General features: G+C 42.6%; 2 protein-coding genes across 2 annotated transcripts in view; one reads left to right on the top strand and one right to left on the bottom strand.

The window, feature by feature from the left end:
- The window catches only part of BORA (BORA aurora kinase A activator), a 380,772-nt gene extending 378,409 nt beyond the window's left edge, over nucleotides 1–2,363 (bottom strand). Inside the window, exon 1 of the mRNA XM_085621999.1 lies at nucleotides 2,215–2,363. The gene's annotated coding sequence lies outside the window, so the exon portion shown is untranslated. The remainder of the gene's footprint in view (nucleotides 1–2,214) is intronic.
- Nucleotides 2,364–3,213: 850 nt separating this feature from the next.
- MZT1 (mitotic spindle organizing protein 1) overlaps nucleotides 3,214–17,372 on the top strand; it is an 88,349-nt gene continuing 74,190 nt past the window's right edge. The window contains exon 1 of the mRNA XM_085621998.1: nucleotides 3,214–3,380. Coding sequence (XP_085478124.1) covers nucleotides 3,329–3,380 — 52 coding nt within the window. The 5' untranslated portion in view covers nucleotides 3,214–3,328. The remainder of the gene's footprint in view (nucleotides 3,381–17,372) is intronic.

Here is a 17,372-nt window from a genome sequence, read left to right as displayed (position 1 = left end):
TGTGTTCGGCAAACATGCTGGATTCAGGATTAATTGGTCTAAATCCCACCTCTATGTCCTTTTCGGAGGCCCTCCCGTTCTACCCCACAATTGTCTCATCCAAATTAGCACCATTGGGTTTAAATACCTGGGTATATTCCTCTCCCTAGATCTATACTCCGATATGAAAATAAATCTTCTCCTTCCACTGCTCCGCCTAAGGCGAGACATTGCCAGCTGGAAGCCCGTTCCCCTCTCCCTATTGGGCAAGGTGGCTTTTTTTTTTTTAAAAGATGCCTCTGCCCCGTTTTCTATATGTTTTGCAGAACACACTTGACCCAGTCCCCTCGAAATACTTCAAAGAAATCGAAGGCCTCCAGAGGGACCTGCTATGAAACGGGTCACCACGTATAGCCCTGGGTAAACTCACGTTAAAATGGTACGATGGTGGCATCAGCCTACCTGACAAAAAATATTACTGGGCTGCACACCTGGCAGCACATACGGAGATCTCACCAACCCGGGCTATCAGATGGATAAGTGGCTCTTCCCCGGAGGGAACTATAACCGATCCCTCTACTCGATACCAAACAGATCCAGACTCAGAGGGCCCACTGGGCACTCGGTATGGCACGCAGCAAACAAATCCTTGGGGTGGGAAGGTAAATTAACATTGGCTACCCCCTTATGGGACTCTGCAAAACTCTGCAACCTGGGGTCCTCGAAAGGGTTTGATAAATGGGATCTGATCGGCGTATCACAAGTCAAGGATCTGTGGATACAGGGTGAAGTAAAACCCTTTGTTGCCCTCCAGACTCAATATGAACTTGCTGATGCTGAACTCTTTCGATATAATCAGATTATCCACGCACTGTATTCTCTCATCCCTAGAGGCACATCCCTTCCTGACTCATCCCCGCTAGAGGACAGAATATTAGATGGCCATGTTCCAGACAAGACCATTTTGCTAATTTACAATAAATTAATAAAACATATGGACAATCCTCTTTTGGCTTTGAGGGGGGAAATGTGTAGCTGATGGGATAGAATTGGACGATGGGGATTGGCAGGATGCGATCTCCTCGCCCCGGGTGGTGGCCATTTCAGCCCGGTTACGGCTCGTCCAGCTTAAAATCCTGCACAGAGTATATATGACCGGCCCTCGTCTGGTGATGATGGGGAGAGACGAAATGGGGGAATGCCATAGAAAATGTGGCCTCACCGGCACTTTTATGTACATTATGTGGGAGAGCACCCTAATCCAAGGGTACTGGAGGGAGGTACACGAAGTGATAAGCATGGTACTTACTGTCCCTATCCAACTGGAGGCATGTAAATGCCTACTAAACATATGGGAATTGACTTATCTTAATACCAAGCAAACACAATGGGCAACTTTGGGCTTCATGCTGGCAAAAAGAAATATCGCTCAGGCCTGGGGAGCGGCAGCCCCTCCTACTCTGGACACTTAGGAGAGGAATATGGACTGGTGTATGTTCAAAGAGAAGACAGTGTTTGCAGCCCGAGGCTGACCCAAGAAAAGGGCCCGCATTTGGTCACAGTGGAACTCCTATCGTGGAGATATTTGCACCCCCCCTCAAAGTATTGGGCTTGACGTTTTACTTCCCCCTTGAAAGTCTTCACTGAATGTAATTTGCCATAGTACTGGCTCGTCTGTCATGCATATTTCAGTACTGTTTTAAATGATGATATGCCAATTATTGTTTAATAGAAAGTTCAATTTAAACAAAACAAAAAAAAAACAACTGGAAAATCTGCATTTTACAAAAATCACGAGAAAACAAGCAGTGACAAAGCCAAAAAAAACTGCCAGCCAACGACAGACTAACAGGCTTTCCTAATGCTTGTTCAGCAGGTCTTAACATAAACATGCCCAAGTACAACGGTCATGTTTTTTGTTTACTCTAAAAGTTAATACACCACTGTCAAATACGGGAGTTCTCAAAACATCCATCGTAACAATATTATGTGAATGAACAAATACAACACTCCACCTTTCTCTCTATACACGTTCGAAGGGGGTGTCTAGAAAGGTTATCACGTATGCTGTAAAAATGCTCTGTTCTACTTCCGGGAACCGCATGCTGCGGGTCACAACCGTCGACCAAGCTACGAACACAGCTGTGAGCCTCACCGAACCCTGCAAACGCTGAGCCGGCGCGCGGCAACGCCACACATATTTCAGGCGCAATAAAACAAACCACACAAACCCACCAGTATCCGGACAAGCGTCTCTTTTCCAAAATCCACAATGCTCTGAGCTGCGACTATCCAAAGCTATCGTCTCACTTTACGTCGTTTTATGCAGTTTTAATTTTTCCACCTTTTTTCGTCTGCTCCGCCCCATGCCAATCAAGGCACTTACTGGCCGGTCTTTGACCAATCAGATGTTCAAGCTTAAAAGTCGTGACCAATAGCAGCTCAGTTATTCCCCTGTTTCGAAAACAAGCTGCTTCCGGGGGAACCATTCTGGTACGTTCAAATGTTCACAGCTTTATAAACACGTAAAGGATACCTGTCTGTAGGAGACCCCCGAGTGAACTCACACCTGTGACGTAACGCTCGTAGAGTTAGCACCACTATGCTGTGAGGTATGCGGAAGCACCAGTAAGTGTGCCGACAAACCATTGGAGCCATGTTAGAATGGTAACATTGCCGATGAGTGTCCTCGTGGACGTTTGTCAGATTTTGCATTCACAATGAAATATAAGAATACCGAACTTGACTTGTCAAGCTGTGTATAAAAAAAAATACAGAAGATGTGTTTACATTTAACTCCAGTCACACAAGCGGAGAGTCATGCAATTATATGATAGGTACAAACCCAGGTTCGCATTCTAATAGAACAACGTTACAGAAATCTGGGGGCTCATTCGGAGGAATGCAGGCAATCGTCAGTCTAACATGACATTTGTATACGAGTGGTTTCCAATGTGATTGCCATGCTAGAAGCGCAGTATTTCCTAGTGCCTCTGTAGACTCGATATAAGAAATTGGCTAGATGGCCAAGTACTTCTAATAAATGCACGTTCCGAACATATACATTTAAGTTAAACTAAACGACCCACTTTGATTTGTATTCACAAATATAGCTAGTAAACCAGATTGATATCTACTAGTTTTACGTAGCCAATAATTACGAGTAACCGTGGATGCAATAGTTGTACGACCCGTGCTATACCGCAGGGTAGTCGTGTACTGTTAAGGTGCTCAATCTATCCAACATGGCCGCTTGTGTACTTTAACCGGGGAGGGGCGTGTCATAAGCTCTTCTGTATACAATACTGACCGCGGTTTTCTTGAGCGGCTGGATTTATACGAACCGGCAATGGCGAGCGCCGGCCCCGGGAGTCTGATGGCCATGAGAGAGACCATAGATGGTAAGTCTGGTGGCGCACAAACACCTACGCGCACAGCTCTTTCTTTCAGAGACTACCCTCACACCACTAGTAGTTACGCCACTGACATTCCTGTCTGTGCTAATGTGGGGCTCAGTTGATTTTCGAGGTTTTTCCTAGTGACAACTTTAGATGCTCGTTAATAGCTTATGTCGTCACACATCACATCGTTAAGTACCATATACCCATATCTCCAGATCCATAAAGGAGCTTTTTGGCAGCTCCTTTCAGCAATTGACTGCTGTGGTTCATATAGAGGCGTTGGCTTTTGTGGGTCGTAACACCTTTTTTTATACCCCCAGGGCATACATGCCAACATTTCAACTTCGAGAAGGGGGAGAAATATGCGTGGGCGGAAAGACCTGAATAACGCCTAACACGAAACGGGTCAGGCATAATGGGTGAACACGTATTAGCCAATACACCAAGAAGAAACGACAATGACAAATACAAGGGGGTAATGAAGAAGGCAAAAAATTACAAAGAGTTGTTTTTGCCCACACAGTACACTAGTTGTGTTTTTGTAATCTGAGTCAATACCTGCGACAGTCTGAGGCACTCAAGTACAAATCTGTAGACCTCGAAGATGAGCTGGTGATGAAGAGGAGGTGGAGAGAGCACATTAGAGCAGATACTCCTGTTTGCACAATGTACTTGTATATTTAGTTACATTTTTGTGAAAATCTGGTGCCACAAAATGTTCTAGTTTGTGTGTACACTTGGGAGGTGAGCTGGTAACAAAGAAAGAGGGTGGTAAAGATGAGAGTTGGATAATAAATTGCAGTAGAGACAATATTGTTATCACAAAGCAGATGTTATTTATGTCACTGGTTTTAGCTTTAGTGACCTTTAGGAATATGAACTGATAGAAAGCGTATGGTCCATATAAGAGACACAATCTGAAGGTGCAGGAATGCTTTACATGAGCACCAATTACATTACACAATGTCACCACTCATTGCTTATAGGGATGGGGAGATTACATTATTTATCCGGAATCACAGGATGATGAGCCAACTCCAGGACTTGAACCAGGTTCCCTATTTTCTAAGTGTGCAACTCTGGCAATAACACCACATCATGAGTATGGGGAAAAATCAGCATTTCGTTTTGGCGCTAACAAAAACAGAGTTTTAGACTGTTTTTATTTGCACTAAAATGTAAAACTGGCAAAAATAAAAGTGCTGATTCCGATCACATGCTCCTGTCTCTCCCTCCAAGAATTAAGGACAAAGTGTTAAGCTTTGATGTCTGAGGTAATTCTTGGAGAAGGAAAATAAAGTAGTGCGTGAATGAAGACTAGCACCAACATTTTATTATTGATAGTTTTACAAAGTGTTCAAACAACAACAGAGTTGGAACACATATTTCTCGGTTTTACTCAATGTTCTTTTTTCTTACCTTGGTTATGGTGTGGTGGAATGCTTTCTGCTGATTTCTGGAACGGCAGAATACAAAAGGTGCCCTGCACGAGCAAAAGCAGGAAGCGACGAGTATGTGCGCAAAACAAGCAAGCATTAACAGAAGTTTTTAGGCCCACTGTAGGTTGCACCACTTTGAAAAGTCCAAATAAAAGTGTCCATCCAGTGATGTGTATATTTTCAAATCTTGCTCTTTATTCTTCTTACAATCTGATAGTTCATAAACAGCCGACGCGTTTCGTTCTTGAAAAAGAACTTCGTCAGGGCTGAAAAAAACATTTAAAAAATACATATGTAATACAAAATTCGATAAAATTGTAAAACTAGCATGATACAGTTAAATTGTGAATCAATCACAAAGACCCTTTGACAGAAGTTACGATTAGTATCCAACTACAGAATTCCACATGTCCAATGATAGTACGTAACAATTTGTATGAACATTAGATTGATAGATTAATAAACAATTTCTGTTTCGTATCCACATTCCTGATAGGGCAAGTCATATGGAGAACATCTTAATATATGATATAAATACATCACTGCGAATGCACTCATTAAAGGTTCGTAATCCAATTAACTCAACATGGCTTTTACTGAACGCATGGATTCCATATCATTTTTGAAAAAAAAATTGGTTCCGTCTAATCATTAGTTATGTTCTAATCAGATATGCAATCCGAAAAAGGATTAAATGCACCTACCAATTGTTTCTTTAGCTTTTGGACAGCGTTAATTATACACTGTGCAGGACGCAGCCATTGATTTTCCTGGTCATTTCATATTTGTTGGGTATGGTGATCCTTCAGTATTGCAATTATTCATCAATTTTGCTGTTATTTTAGACTCCGGCGTTATAAGTCATAAGTCTGAAATCCCAACGAGTGTTTCTGGGCTTATGTGCCTGTAATGTAATAACACCATATCGATAATAATCATAAGTAACCATGGTCTTGTATTATATCCTCCCATAGTTTCCCCAACGCTAATTGTTACCTTGCTGCATATATTAGATAAAACAGCCACAATTTAACTAGCCCTACACATCTTGTAACTATAGAGTGCACGTCCTTATATAAGGCACACTTGATTATAAAGCAATGCGTCATCATAATTAAAAGCGTTTGTTAAGCCTCTCGCTCCTCCAGTATACAGTGCACGTCCTTATATAAGGCACACTTGATTATAAAGCAATGCATCATCATAATTAAAAGCATTTGTTAAGCCTCTCGCTCCTCCAGTATAGATAATTACTGGTTTTAAATCCTCCAATGTTTGGCTAGACGCCACGCTATGCATATCGAATAGAAGAGCCTCAGTTTAACAGACCCTACACACCTTAAGACTTGAAATTACGCGTCCTTATGTGTAAAGGACTTGATTTTAAACCAATACCTCACCACGTTTGAATAGCGTTGTTTAAACCCTCGCTCCTCCAATACGGAGTAACAAAATGCCGATAAACCAACGGTTCATTTTTAATTTACGAGCCTAAACGCACGCGACTTTCCGTTTTGCTATATTCGGATAGCCACGTGTAATTTCTAACCCCGCGTATGTTTGTGATTGATGGTTCCCAGTATAAATGCGCCAACTGGTGAGAAGTCTACATAATAAAAATGCAAAAGTGAGAGCTAGTGATTTTCAACAAAACAATTTACTGTCCCTATATGCCAGGAAACTCAAAGTCAGACATATGGCCAATTTTTTTAAATTGCATTTATATGTAAAATAACGAAAGCTTCATGCTTTGAAACAAGATATTTTATAGTCTAAGTTTATCCGAAAAGCCATTATCTACTCCCTCTCACCTCAGAGCCATATACGCTGACGGTCAACTGGATGTTTCTGTCGGGTCTCCGTCTTTCCGTTTTTTCAAGTTAGGAGCCACGCAGGTCACATGACCCTACGTTTGTTTAACAATTTTGCTAGGGGCCGTCTCAAAATACCAGAAACCAAAATGAGTTCAGGAAAAGCCATGTTAAAGAGAGATACTGCTGTTATGGCGAACATGATTATGCCACACTTGTTACAAGGATTACTATATTTCATCCATCCTGTAAGGTTAAGAGGGTCTATCCTAAGGTCACGTATGCCGCTTCAAATGTTATATAAATACAGCGACTTAGACCCCATATCAATATTTGTATTGTCAGTTTACCAAGGTCAATCTCAGGGATCCCGGGCGCCACAATCCATGTACCTGTTGCATTTTGAATAACAGTGCTTTATGGACAATATGAGTGCAGACACTTATTTTAATGATATCCAAAGGCCCCAAACGTATGTCCCTGGCATAAATTGCCTTCTGGCTTAGAAAGTGCAATCAGCCTACAGCTGATAATCTGATGTTATTACAATCACATCATCCAGATAGCATAATTATTTCATCCAAATTCAATATCTGATATTCTTGATCTTACGAAAAGATTCCAAGATAGGAGGGAAATTACCACCACACATACCTAATTAACACAATATATTCCAGTTTGTTATTTATTTCCATGGGGTCCCAGATTGTTTTTATAAGGGAAAATGTACTTCCTAATCCTGCTGGGGAGCTCCTAAACTACGGAGAACCCCCACTGCAGAGTAGTATGTTATCACAATGTCATGAATGTCAGGGATCCTACATTCTAAGTCCTGAAGGCGCTTACCCCCTGGTATTTATAAGTTACGACCAGCCGAACAGTCAGTGATCAACTACTGTTATGTTCACAAAAGCCAGATATCATAATCATTGAATCCAGGTAGAATATTTAATATTCCTATTCTTGCAGGACCATTCAATGCAGTCTCTCTGTCTCCCCCCCCCGAGACCTGAAATTTGGTTTCATGGTATAGATCATGTCCCAATGAGATCACGGGGGGGAGACAGAGAGACTGCATTAAGACGCAATGAAGCGGGTTGGATATGTAGACTAATGAGCACTGACAAGGGACATAATAGTGATGATGAACTACACTATTTCTTATGAAATCAGTCTGTGATCCCATTGAATCAACAAGTAGTTGGGCACTTTGATAATATATTCTCTAAATTGAATGGTCCTGCAAGAATAGGAATATTAAATATTCTACCTGGATTCAGTGATTATGATATCTGGCTTTTGTGAACATAACAGTAGTTGATCACTGACTGTTCGGCTGGTCATAACTTATAAATACCAGGGGGTAAGCGCCTTCAGGACTTAGAATGTAGGATCCCTGACATTCATGATATTGTGATAACATACTACTCTGCAGTGGGGGTTCTCCGTAGTTTAGGAGCTCCCCAGCAGGATTAGGAAGTACATTTTCCCTTATAAAAACAATCTGGGACCCCATGGAAATAAATAACAAACTGGAATATATTGTGTTAATTAGGTATGTGTGGTGGTAATTTCCCTCCTATCTTGGAAACTTTTCGTAAGATCAAGAATATCAGGTATTGAATTTGGATGAAATAATTATGCTATCTGGATGATGTGATTGTAATAACATCAGATTATCAGCTGTAGGCTGATTGCACTTTCTAAGCCAGGAGGCAATTTATGCCAGGGGCATACGTTTGGGGCCTTTGGATATCATTAAAATAAGTGTCTGCACTCATATTGTCCATAAAGCACTGTTATTCAAAATGCAACAGGTACATGGATTGTGGCGCCCGGGATCCCTGAGATTGACCTTGGTAAACTGACAATACAAATAATGATATGGGGTCTAAGTCGCTGTATTTATATAACATTTGAAGCGGCATACGTGACCTTAGGATGAACCCTCTTAACCTTGCAGGATGGATGAAATATAGTAATCCTTGTAACAAGTGTGGCATAATCATGTTCGCCATAACAGCAGTATCTCTCTTTAACATGGCTTTTCCTGAACTCATTTTGGTTTCTGGTATTTTGAGACGGCCCCTAGCAAAATTGTTAAACAAACGTAGGGTCATGTGACCTGCGTGGCTCCTAACTTGAAAAAACGGAAAGACGTTCGCGCGCCTTTGTTGGAGACCCGACAGAAACATCCAGTTGACCGTCAGCGTATATGGCTTTGAGGTGAGAGGGAGTAGATAATGGCTTTTCGGATAAACTTAGACTATAAAATATCTTGTTTCAAAGCATGAAGCTTTCGTTATTTTACATATAAATGCAATTTAAAAAAATTCGCCATATGTCTGACTTTGAGTTTCCTGGCATATAGGGACGGTAAATTGTTTTGTTGAAAATCACTAGCTCTCGCTTTTGCATTTTTATTATGTAGACTTCTCACCAGTTGGCACATTTATACTGGGAACCATCAATCACAAACATACGCGGGGTTGGAAATTACACGTGGCTATCCGAATATAGCAAAACGGAAAGTCGCGTGCGTTTAGGCTCGTAAATTAAAAATGAACCGTTGGTTTATCGGCATTTTGTTACTCCTTATTGGAGGAGCGAGGGTTTAAACAACGCTATTCAAACGTGGTGAGGTATTGGTTTAAAATCAAGTCCTTTACACATAAGGACGCGTAATTTCAAGTCTTAAGGTGTGTAGGGTCTGTTAAACTGAGGCTCTTCTATTCGATATGCATAGCGTGGCGTCTAGCCAAACATTGGAGGATTTAAAACCAGTAATTATCTATACTGGAGGAGCGAGAGGCTTAACAAATGCTTTTAATTATGATGATGCATTGCTTTATAATCAAGTGTGCCTTATATAAGGACGTGCACTGTATACTGGAGGAGCGAGAGGCTTAACAAACGCTTTTAATTATGATGACGCATTGCTTTATAATCAAGTGTGCCTTATATAAGGACGTGCACTCTATAGTTACAAGATGTGTAGGGCTAGTTAAATTGTGGCTGTTTTATCTAATATATGCAGCAAGGTAACAATTAGCGTTGGGGAAACTATGGGAGGATATAATACAAGACCATGTTTACTTATGATTATTATCGATATGGTGTTATTACATTACAGGCACATTAGCCCAGAAACACTCGTTGGGATTTCAGACTTATGACTTATAACGCCGGAGTCTAAAATAACAGCAAAATTGATGAATAATTGCAATACTGAAGGATCAATATACCCAACAAATATGAAATGACCAGGAAAATCAATGGCTGCGTCCTGCACAGTGTATAATTAACGCTGTCCAAAAGCCAAAGAAACAATTGGTAGGTGCATTTAATCCTTTTTCGGATTGCATATCTGATTAGAACATAACTAATGATTAGACCGATCCAATTTTTTTTCAAAAATGATATGGAATCCATGCGTTCAGTAAAAGCCATGTTGAGTTAATTGGATTACGAACCTTTAATGAGTGCATTCGCAGTGATGTATTTATATCATATATTAAGATGTTCTCCATATGACTTGCCCTATCAGGAATGTGGATACGAAACAGAAATTGTTTATTAATCTATCAATCTAATGTTCATACAAATTGTTACGTACTATCATTGGACATGTGGAATTCTCTAGTTGGATGCTAATCGTAACTTCTGTCAAAGGGTCTTTGTGATTGATTCACAATTTAACTGTATCATGCTAGTTTTACAATTTTATCGAATTTTGTATTACATATGTATTTTTAAAATGTTTTTTTCAGCCCTGACGAAGTTCTTTTTCAAGAACGAAACGCGTTGGCTGTTTATGAACTATCAGATTGTAAGAAGAATAAAGAGCAAGATTTGAAAACATACACATCACTGGATGGACACTTTTATTTGGACTTTTCAAAGTGGTGCGACCTACAGTGGGCCTAAAAGTTTTGGATCAAGTGGATCACCCCCGGGAAATGGTGGGGGTTGTAAGGTTGCACACCATGTTAGCTAAACAGCTTTTCTTTTCTTTTTTCACTTAATATTCAGGGGGGCAGGTGAGAGATTGGTCAGGAGAGGTGCGACCTGCACCTTAGGGTACAGAAATTGAACCGTTTCCTTGTTTGGGCTAGTATTAACAGAAGTTTTGTTTGTTTAAACAGATAATGCCTTTAAGCTAACTTGTGTTCCCTCTCTATTCCCTAACCTGGTCTGTCCTGTTTGTTCAGGAATCCACTTCAGGCGGGAATCTAGGTAGATACGCCCTGCCCGTCGCAGGGGCTTGGAACACCCAGCCCTGCCAAGTACCACGCATCAGGCGTTAGACTAACACATTTTAATGTTGTGGTCCGCATCACCGCATTAAAATGCATTAGTCACGCATTTTTAGCGCCATGACCACCTTCGCGATTAAGCCCGGGTGAAGCAGGTAGTGACTGCGGTCGCACTGCAATACAGCAGCGCTGCGTTCAAGTTCTAAATGAATCAGGGTTCCTATGAGGTTTGCAGGGCGGCTCTGGGACAGGAGCATGTGTGTCTGAATTGAGCAGGGCACTGAAGTCGGCTCCGAAAGCTGCTCTTCCTGCTGCCTTTAAATTGCTCTGTTTCAGTCAGCACCACGGTCTTGCGAGGGTGCTTCTAGCCTCCCCCTGCCTGACACTATACGTTACGACCACCCACACCGCACTGCACAGCCACCCTGTGGTACTGTCAGTCACTGCTGTGCTAATCTGTGTGTTATGCGTAGATTGTGCTGCAAGGTCCGTCACTGTGACTCGTACAGGGGCTGTGCAGTGTTTCATGGGGTTAGATGTGGGCCTTCCTTGGTGAGGTCACAGGACTGCTAGTGCTGGTACTGGATGTGGCGTTAAATAAAGCAGGGTTTGATAACAACCCATTTGATTGTTTGTTCTGCCTGTTGTACAGTTCTACTCAGTGACGTGTCTGTGCGCTAAATTGCCCCCGGCGGCAGAGTGAGGCAAGAGCGCTTGGCATCAACCAGGGACCCAGAGGCCTTCTCTGCTTCCACTCACTCTAGGTGAGTAGTTGATGGGGACCAGTACAGTCAGGCTGGAGACAGAAGAAATACTCTGATGTCCCATACACTGGGGGTCGACGAGTGTCAGCACATAGGAGGTGCAGTAACGTGAGTCAGAGTCCGACAGTGAAAGCTATGCCCCAAAAACATTGGCAACAACACGAAATACTGCAGACAGGCCCTCTGCACATAAAGCGGATGCTGGAATTTACATCCTGAAGTAAGCTACTCCTGCTTACGGCCACCTGAAAATACGCGCTTTGTTTTTGAACCAGTTGAACACAAATTTTAAAAAGGGTAGTGTGTTTTTTTTTTTTATCACTGTAAAAACGTTTTCGAATAAAATATAAATATCAAGTTCTGCATGATCATTGTTTGCACATAGGAGTACCGATCTTCTTCCACCTCAAGCTCACTGCTGTACTCAACTGCTGTCACGTAAAAATTGTGTACAATTAAGCAATGAAACAAAGCTGTTTGGTGCAGTTGGGTCCCACAGTGCCTTTCCATTTCTGGTGCTTTAATGCAGCTTTAAGATGAAAACAAGTTACTTACCTGTAACTACAGTTATCCAGTATTGGTATCTTTCATAGATTCACATGCCTGAATCAATCCCCGTCGCCGAGGCGGGAGTCCCCGGTAAATAAAAAAGTAGTGCCAAAAAGTGTTAGTGGTAGTAGTAGGTGTTACATTGAGGAAAGTACTCTGACAGGTAATGTAATCCACGAGCCATAGGTGTAGTTAAGTAGATTTATTCATAGTAAGTAGGATGGTAAAGAAGGCCCCACCTGGAGCAGCATCCAGCTGCTCAGCCCATCTCCCTCAAACTGACCACACTTCAAACCATGCATCCACGAACATTCCGATGACATCACACACACAGGCTGAGCAGCAAGGAGAAGGAGAAGACCAGAATACAACAGTAGGCCCAAAGAAAAGGCCTAAAGCCTAGATCATAGCAGCCTATCTACCTCATTATGCAAAAGAACCAAAGAATTGGTAACAACCAATCAGACATCCGCACCCTTCTAGAACCCTCTCAGCAGAGCCAGTTCTCCTCAGATTTTCCTAGCACGAGTGGGAAGTAAATGTCCCAAAACATAGAGAACTGACTCTACGGGGAGGAGGGTGGGTGCATGTGAATCTATGAAAGATACCAATACTGGATAACTGTAGTTACAGGTAAGTAACTTGTTTTCTTATCCAGTATTGGGGTATCTTTCATAGATTCACATGCCTGAATCAGAATAGCAAGCAGTATGCCAAGTATACAGTCGTTTGCGGATGGTGGGAGACTAGTGCTGATACACTCCCAATTGCACCCACAATTTGATAACCAGAGGTATAAGAAGACCAATCTTAAAATTCAAATATGTAACCTACACAAGGAAATGAAAGATACAGTTTAAGAAACAGTATCTATGAAAAGCAAATTTAAAATATATATATATATACACAACACATGAAACCGTGCAGTATAAGTAAAAACGTAAATCTAACCTTAGTTTAAAAGATGTTGAAGTACGGCTTGTCCTACAGCTGTATCTTCCTGCAGAGTAGATTGCAGACAGTAGTGCTTTGTGAACATGTGTACATTCTTCCATGTCGCAGCACGGCATATGTTTTCCAAAGTTACTCCTGCGAATAATGCTGTAGAAGCTGCCATAGTTCTAGTAGAATGCGCCCTGACTTTTCTTTGTAAAGGTTTGTTGGCTTTGTCATGACAGAAATGAATTGTAGAAGCCAGCCATCTGGCTATAGTTGCTTTAGTTACAGCAGTTCCAAGTGTAGCTTGTCCATAGGCTATTAGCAATTGATTGGACCGTCTGATGTCCTTAGTCTTTTGCAAGTAAAATTTTAGACAACGTTTTACATCAAGCAAATGTAATGCTCGCTCAGCTGGAGTGGCTGGATCTGGAAAGAAAACTTTCAGTTTTACTGGTTCATTTAAGTGGAATTGAGACGGAACTTTAGGGATGAATTTTGGATTTGTCTTGAGAGTTACATAATCCTTAGAGAAATGCAAAAAAGGTTCTGAGATGGTGAAAGCTTGGATTTCGCTAACTCTTCGGGCCGATGTAAGAGCTAAAAGAATAGCAACTTTCCATGTTAGAAATTTAAGCTCAGCCTTGTGGATAGGTTCAAACGGTCTTTTCATTAATTGAGCTAATACTGTGTTCAACTCCCACTCTGGAGGAGGTGCACAAATTGGGGGAAAAACACGAAAGAGCCCTTTCATAAATTGTTTTATTAATGAAGAGGAACAGAGTGAAGGTTTATTAGAACTCTTCCTAAATCTTGAGAGCGCAGCAAGATGAACTTTTATTGATAAAAATGCAAGCCCAGATTTGGCCAAGGATAACAAATAAGGAAGAATTTGTTCTACAGGAGCTTGTAGAGGGTGGGCATCATTCCCCTCACACCAATGAAAAAAACGTTTCCATTTTAAGCGATAAGTTTTTAATGTACTCTGAGCGCTTGATTTAGATAGAATTTCACGGCATTCCTGAGAAATGTTTAGATCTTTGAATTCTAAGAAATCAGGAGCCAAGCGTGCAAGTGCAGCGACTGTGGATCTGGATGGAGTATTTGACCCCTCTCCCTTGTCAACATCGTGATTGTTGGTACTAGACGGATAGGGTTGTCCTGAGATAGAAGAAGCAACTCCTGGAACCAATATTGTCTTGCCCAACGGGGTGCAATCAGGATGAGACGGCAACCCTCCATCTTCATTTTGCGGAGCACTTTCGGAATCCGTGGTATTGGGGGGGGGAAAGCGTATGCACAAAGCCCTGACCATCTCATGGACAGGGCATTCCCTCTTGATCCCTGTTGAGTGAATCTGGTGGTGTAATACCGGCATTTCTTGTTTTCTTTTCTCGCAAACAAATCCAGTACTGGTTTGCCCCAAATTTGAAAAATTTTGTTCAGTTGCTTCTGCTCTAATTCCCGTTCGTGACAGACAGCCTGCAAGAGATCTGCTTAGGTTGTCGGCCAAAGTGTTGTGAAGGCCTTTGACGTGCTCTGCTCTTAGGGTTATGTTGTGTGTTGTAACCCACTCCCACAGTTCTTGAGCCACCTGCGAAAGAAACAGCGACCTCGTTCCCCCCCTGCTTGTTGATGTAATACATGCTGGTCATATTGTCGGTTCGGACCAGCACTGAGGCACCCGCAATTCTCGGGAGAAATGCTTGCAGAGTGAGAAAGATGGCGCGAAGCTCCAATCTGTTGATATGTTGTTGACGGTATTCTTGGGACCATCTTCCATGGATCTGCAAATCTTGGAGATGGCCTCCCCACCCCTCCATGGAAGCATCTGTTGTTATAACGAGTTCTGGAGGAGTTGGCAGAAAAGAAAGACCCGGAGCCAAGTTTTTCATCTGAGACCACCAATGCAGAGAGTCTATCATGCGCGGTGTTATCATGATGGAGTCGTCGAACGACCCTACAGCTTGTTGCCATTGCAGATGTAACTTCTCTTGCAGAGGTCTCATTCTGAGTCGTGCTAATGGTACAAGGTTTATTGCAGATGAACACATCCCCAGAAGAGACGCAAACATCCGGACAGAAACTGACCTTCTTTTTGCGATTGATATTGCTAATTTTTGTAAACGAAGTTGACGGTCCTTTGACAAGAATGCCTTGCATTGTATGGTGTCTAGCATCGCTCCCAGAAAAGGAATCAATTGAAGAGGACGCAGTTGAGATTTGCTTTCGTTGAGAGAGAGGCCTAGGTTTGAAAATAGACCTATGCATGCTGAAACTGCCTCTTCGGCTGCCTGCTTCGAAGGACCTTTGAGCAACCAGTCGTCTAAATATGGAAATACTTTTATTCCTTGAGATCTTAGAGTCGCTGCTACCGGTGCGAGACACTTCATGAAGATCCTTGGTGCCGATTTCAGCCCGAACGGAAGGACTTTGAACTGATAGTGGACGCCAGCCACTGTGAATCGTAGGTATTTGCGGTGCTTGGGATGTATAGGGATGTGAAAGTACGCGTCTTCCAGATCCAGAGAAGCCATAAAATCCCCTTTGTTTAGGCAGCTCAAAACTTCGGCCAGCGTCACCGTCCGAAAACTTTGCTTCTTCAGAAATTTGTTGAGCTTGCGGAGGTCCGGAATCGGGCGCCACTCTCATGACTTTTTCTTGATGAGGAAAAATCGAGAATAGAACCCGGTTCCCTTTTGAGACGATGGAACCTTTTCTGTTGCGTTCTTGTGGAGCATTTTTAAGGCTTCTTTGAACAGTAAGTGAAGACGAGGGGAGGGGGACCCTTGGGCGGGGTAGTAGGTGGTCGTTTTAAGAATTCCAGGGTGTGACCGTTTCTGACTAGGTCGATGACCCAACGATCCAAGGTGATCTTTTCCCACTTGTGTGCAAAAGTTGGAATCTTTGCGCCCACTGGGAGGGAAGGAGGGATGACTGGCGTCCTGCGAAAATCATTGTTTTTTGTTGGTATCGCGACCTTGATTGTTCGATCGCTTCCGTCCGCCCTGGCGAGAGAAACTACTCGAGGAAGATTGTCTGTATGATGATCGCCCATAAGGCTGTCTATATTGTGATTGATATTGCCTGTTTTGCTGACTTTGATAACCTCCCCTTGATACAAAGCCACGGCCTCTTGCACCACGGAAAGATCCACGTTTATATTGGAGAGCAGCTAGTAATTTAGCTTAATCGCTAGGAGGTCCTCATCTATATGTTTTCCAAATAAGGACTCTCCATCATAGGCCATATCAATGATTTTTGCTTGAACCTCTGGCCTAAAAGATGTTCCCTTAAGCCATCCTTGGCGCCTAAGTACTGCAGCCCCGGCAAGTTGCCTAAAGTTTGTGTTAGCAATATCCAGAGCACAGTCTATGATCTCTGATGCGGCTCGTTCTCCCTCCAATAGTATCTTCTTTGCCCCCTGTTTACGTTCTTCAGGAATGAGGTCTATAAATTCCGACAACTCTGACCACATCTGGCGGTCAAAACGACCGAGTATGGCCAAAGAGTTTGCTGCTTTAATAGAGGTTGCCACCATAGTAGAGAACTTTTTACCAATGAGATCCAATCTTCGTCCTTCCTTATCCGGCGGCGAAGTGGTGAACTTGGTATGTCCATCTGCGGAAGTGAGTGCGTCTCTTCAGCAGGTTGTAAATCAGGAACAGGCTGTTGTGGAGGAAATCGTTGACGGTAATCCGCCAGAATGTCCTGAAGATCCTGTATAAGTGTAGGCGGGAGATGACTCGTTCCTCTACGATCCCAATCCCTTCTGGGATGTCTGTAATATGGTGTAGCAAGGTCTTCCTGGTAAACATGCTCCTGGTAGTCCTCCTCCTCATCTTCATCTTGGCATTTTATATGAAGTTCCGAGGGGTGCCGAGCTATACCGAAAGGACCCTCATCATCCTCTTCATCAAAATCATCATCCTCTGCATACGGTTCTAGGATATGAGAAAGTAGTAAAGGAGATATGGTGCTGTAATCCTGCTTGTGAAAAGTTTTCAATTGAAAATGTGTGTAAGCGATAGGCCTATTCTGTGAAGTTGGTGGAATCGCCTTTAATAAACTTCTCGTCGACGGGCTCTTCGTCGTCGACGGAATTGTCGCCGACTGGGGCGTCGACGGGATCGTTGTCGACGGGCTCTTCGTCGTCGAACTCTTCACCATCGACGAGCTCGTCGTCGATGGAATCTTGATCGGCGACGGCATCGTCGTCGATGGGACTTTCGTCGTC

Source organism: Triturus cristatus, chromosome 8 (genome assembly GCF_964204655.1).
Source record: "Triturus cristatus chromosome 8, aTriCri1.1, whole genome shotgun sequence".
In the NCBI taxonomy this organism is placed as follows: domain Eukaryota; kingdom Metazoa; phylum Chordata; class Amphibia; order Caudata; family Salamandridae; genus Triturus; species Triturus cristatus.
The sequence above is the reverse complement of the archived record's forward strand: the minus strand, read 5'-3'. Positions and strand labels throughout refer to the sequence as shown.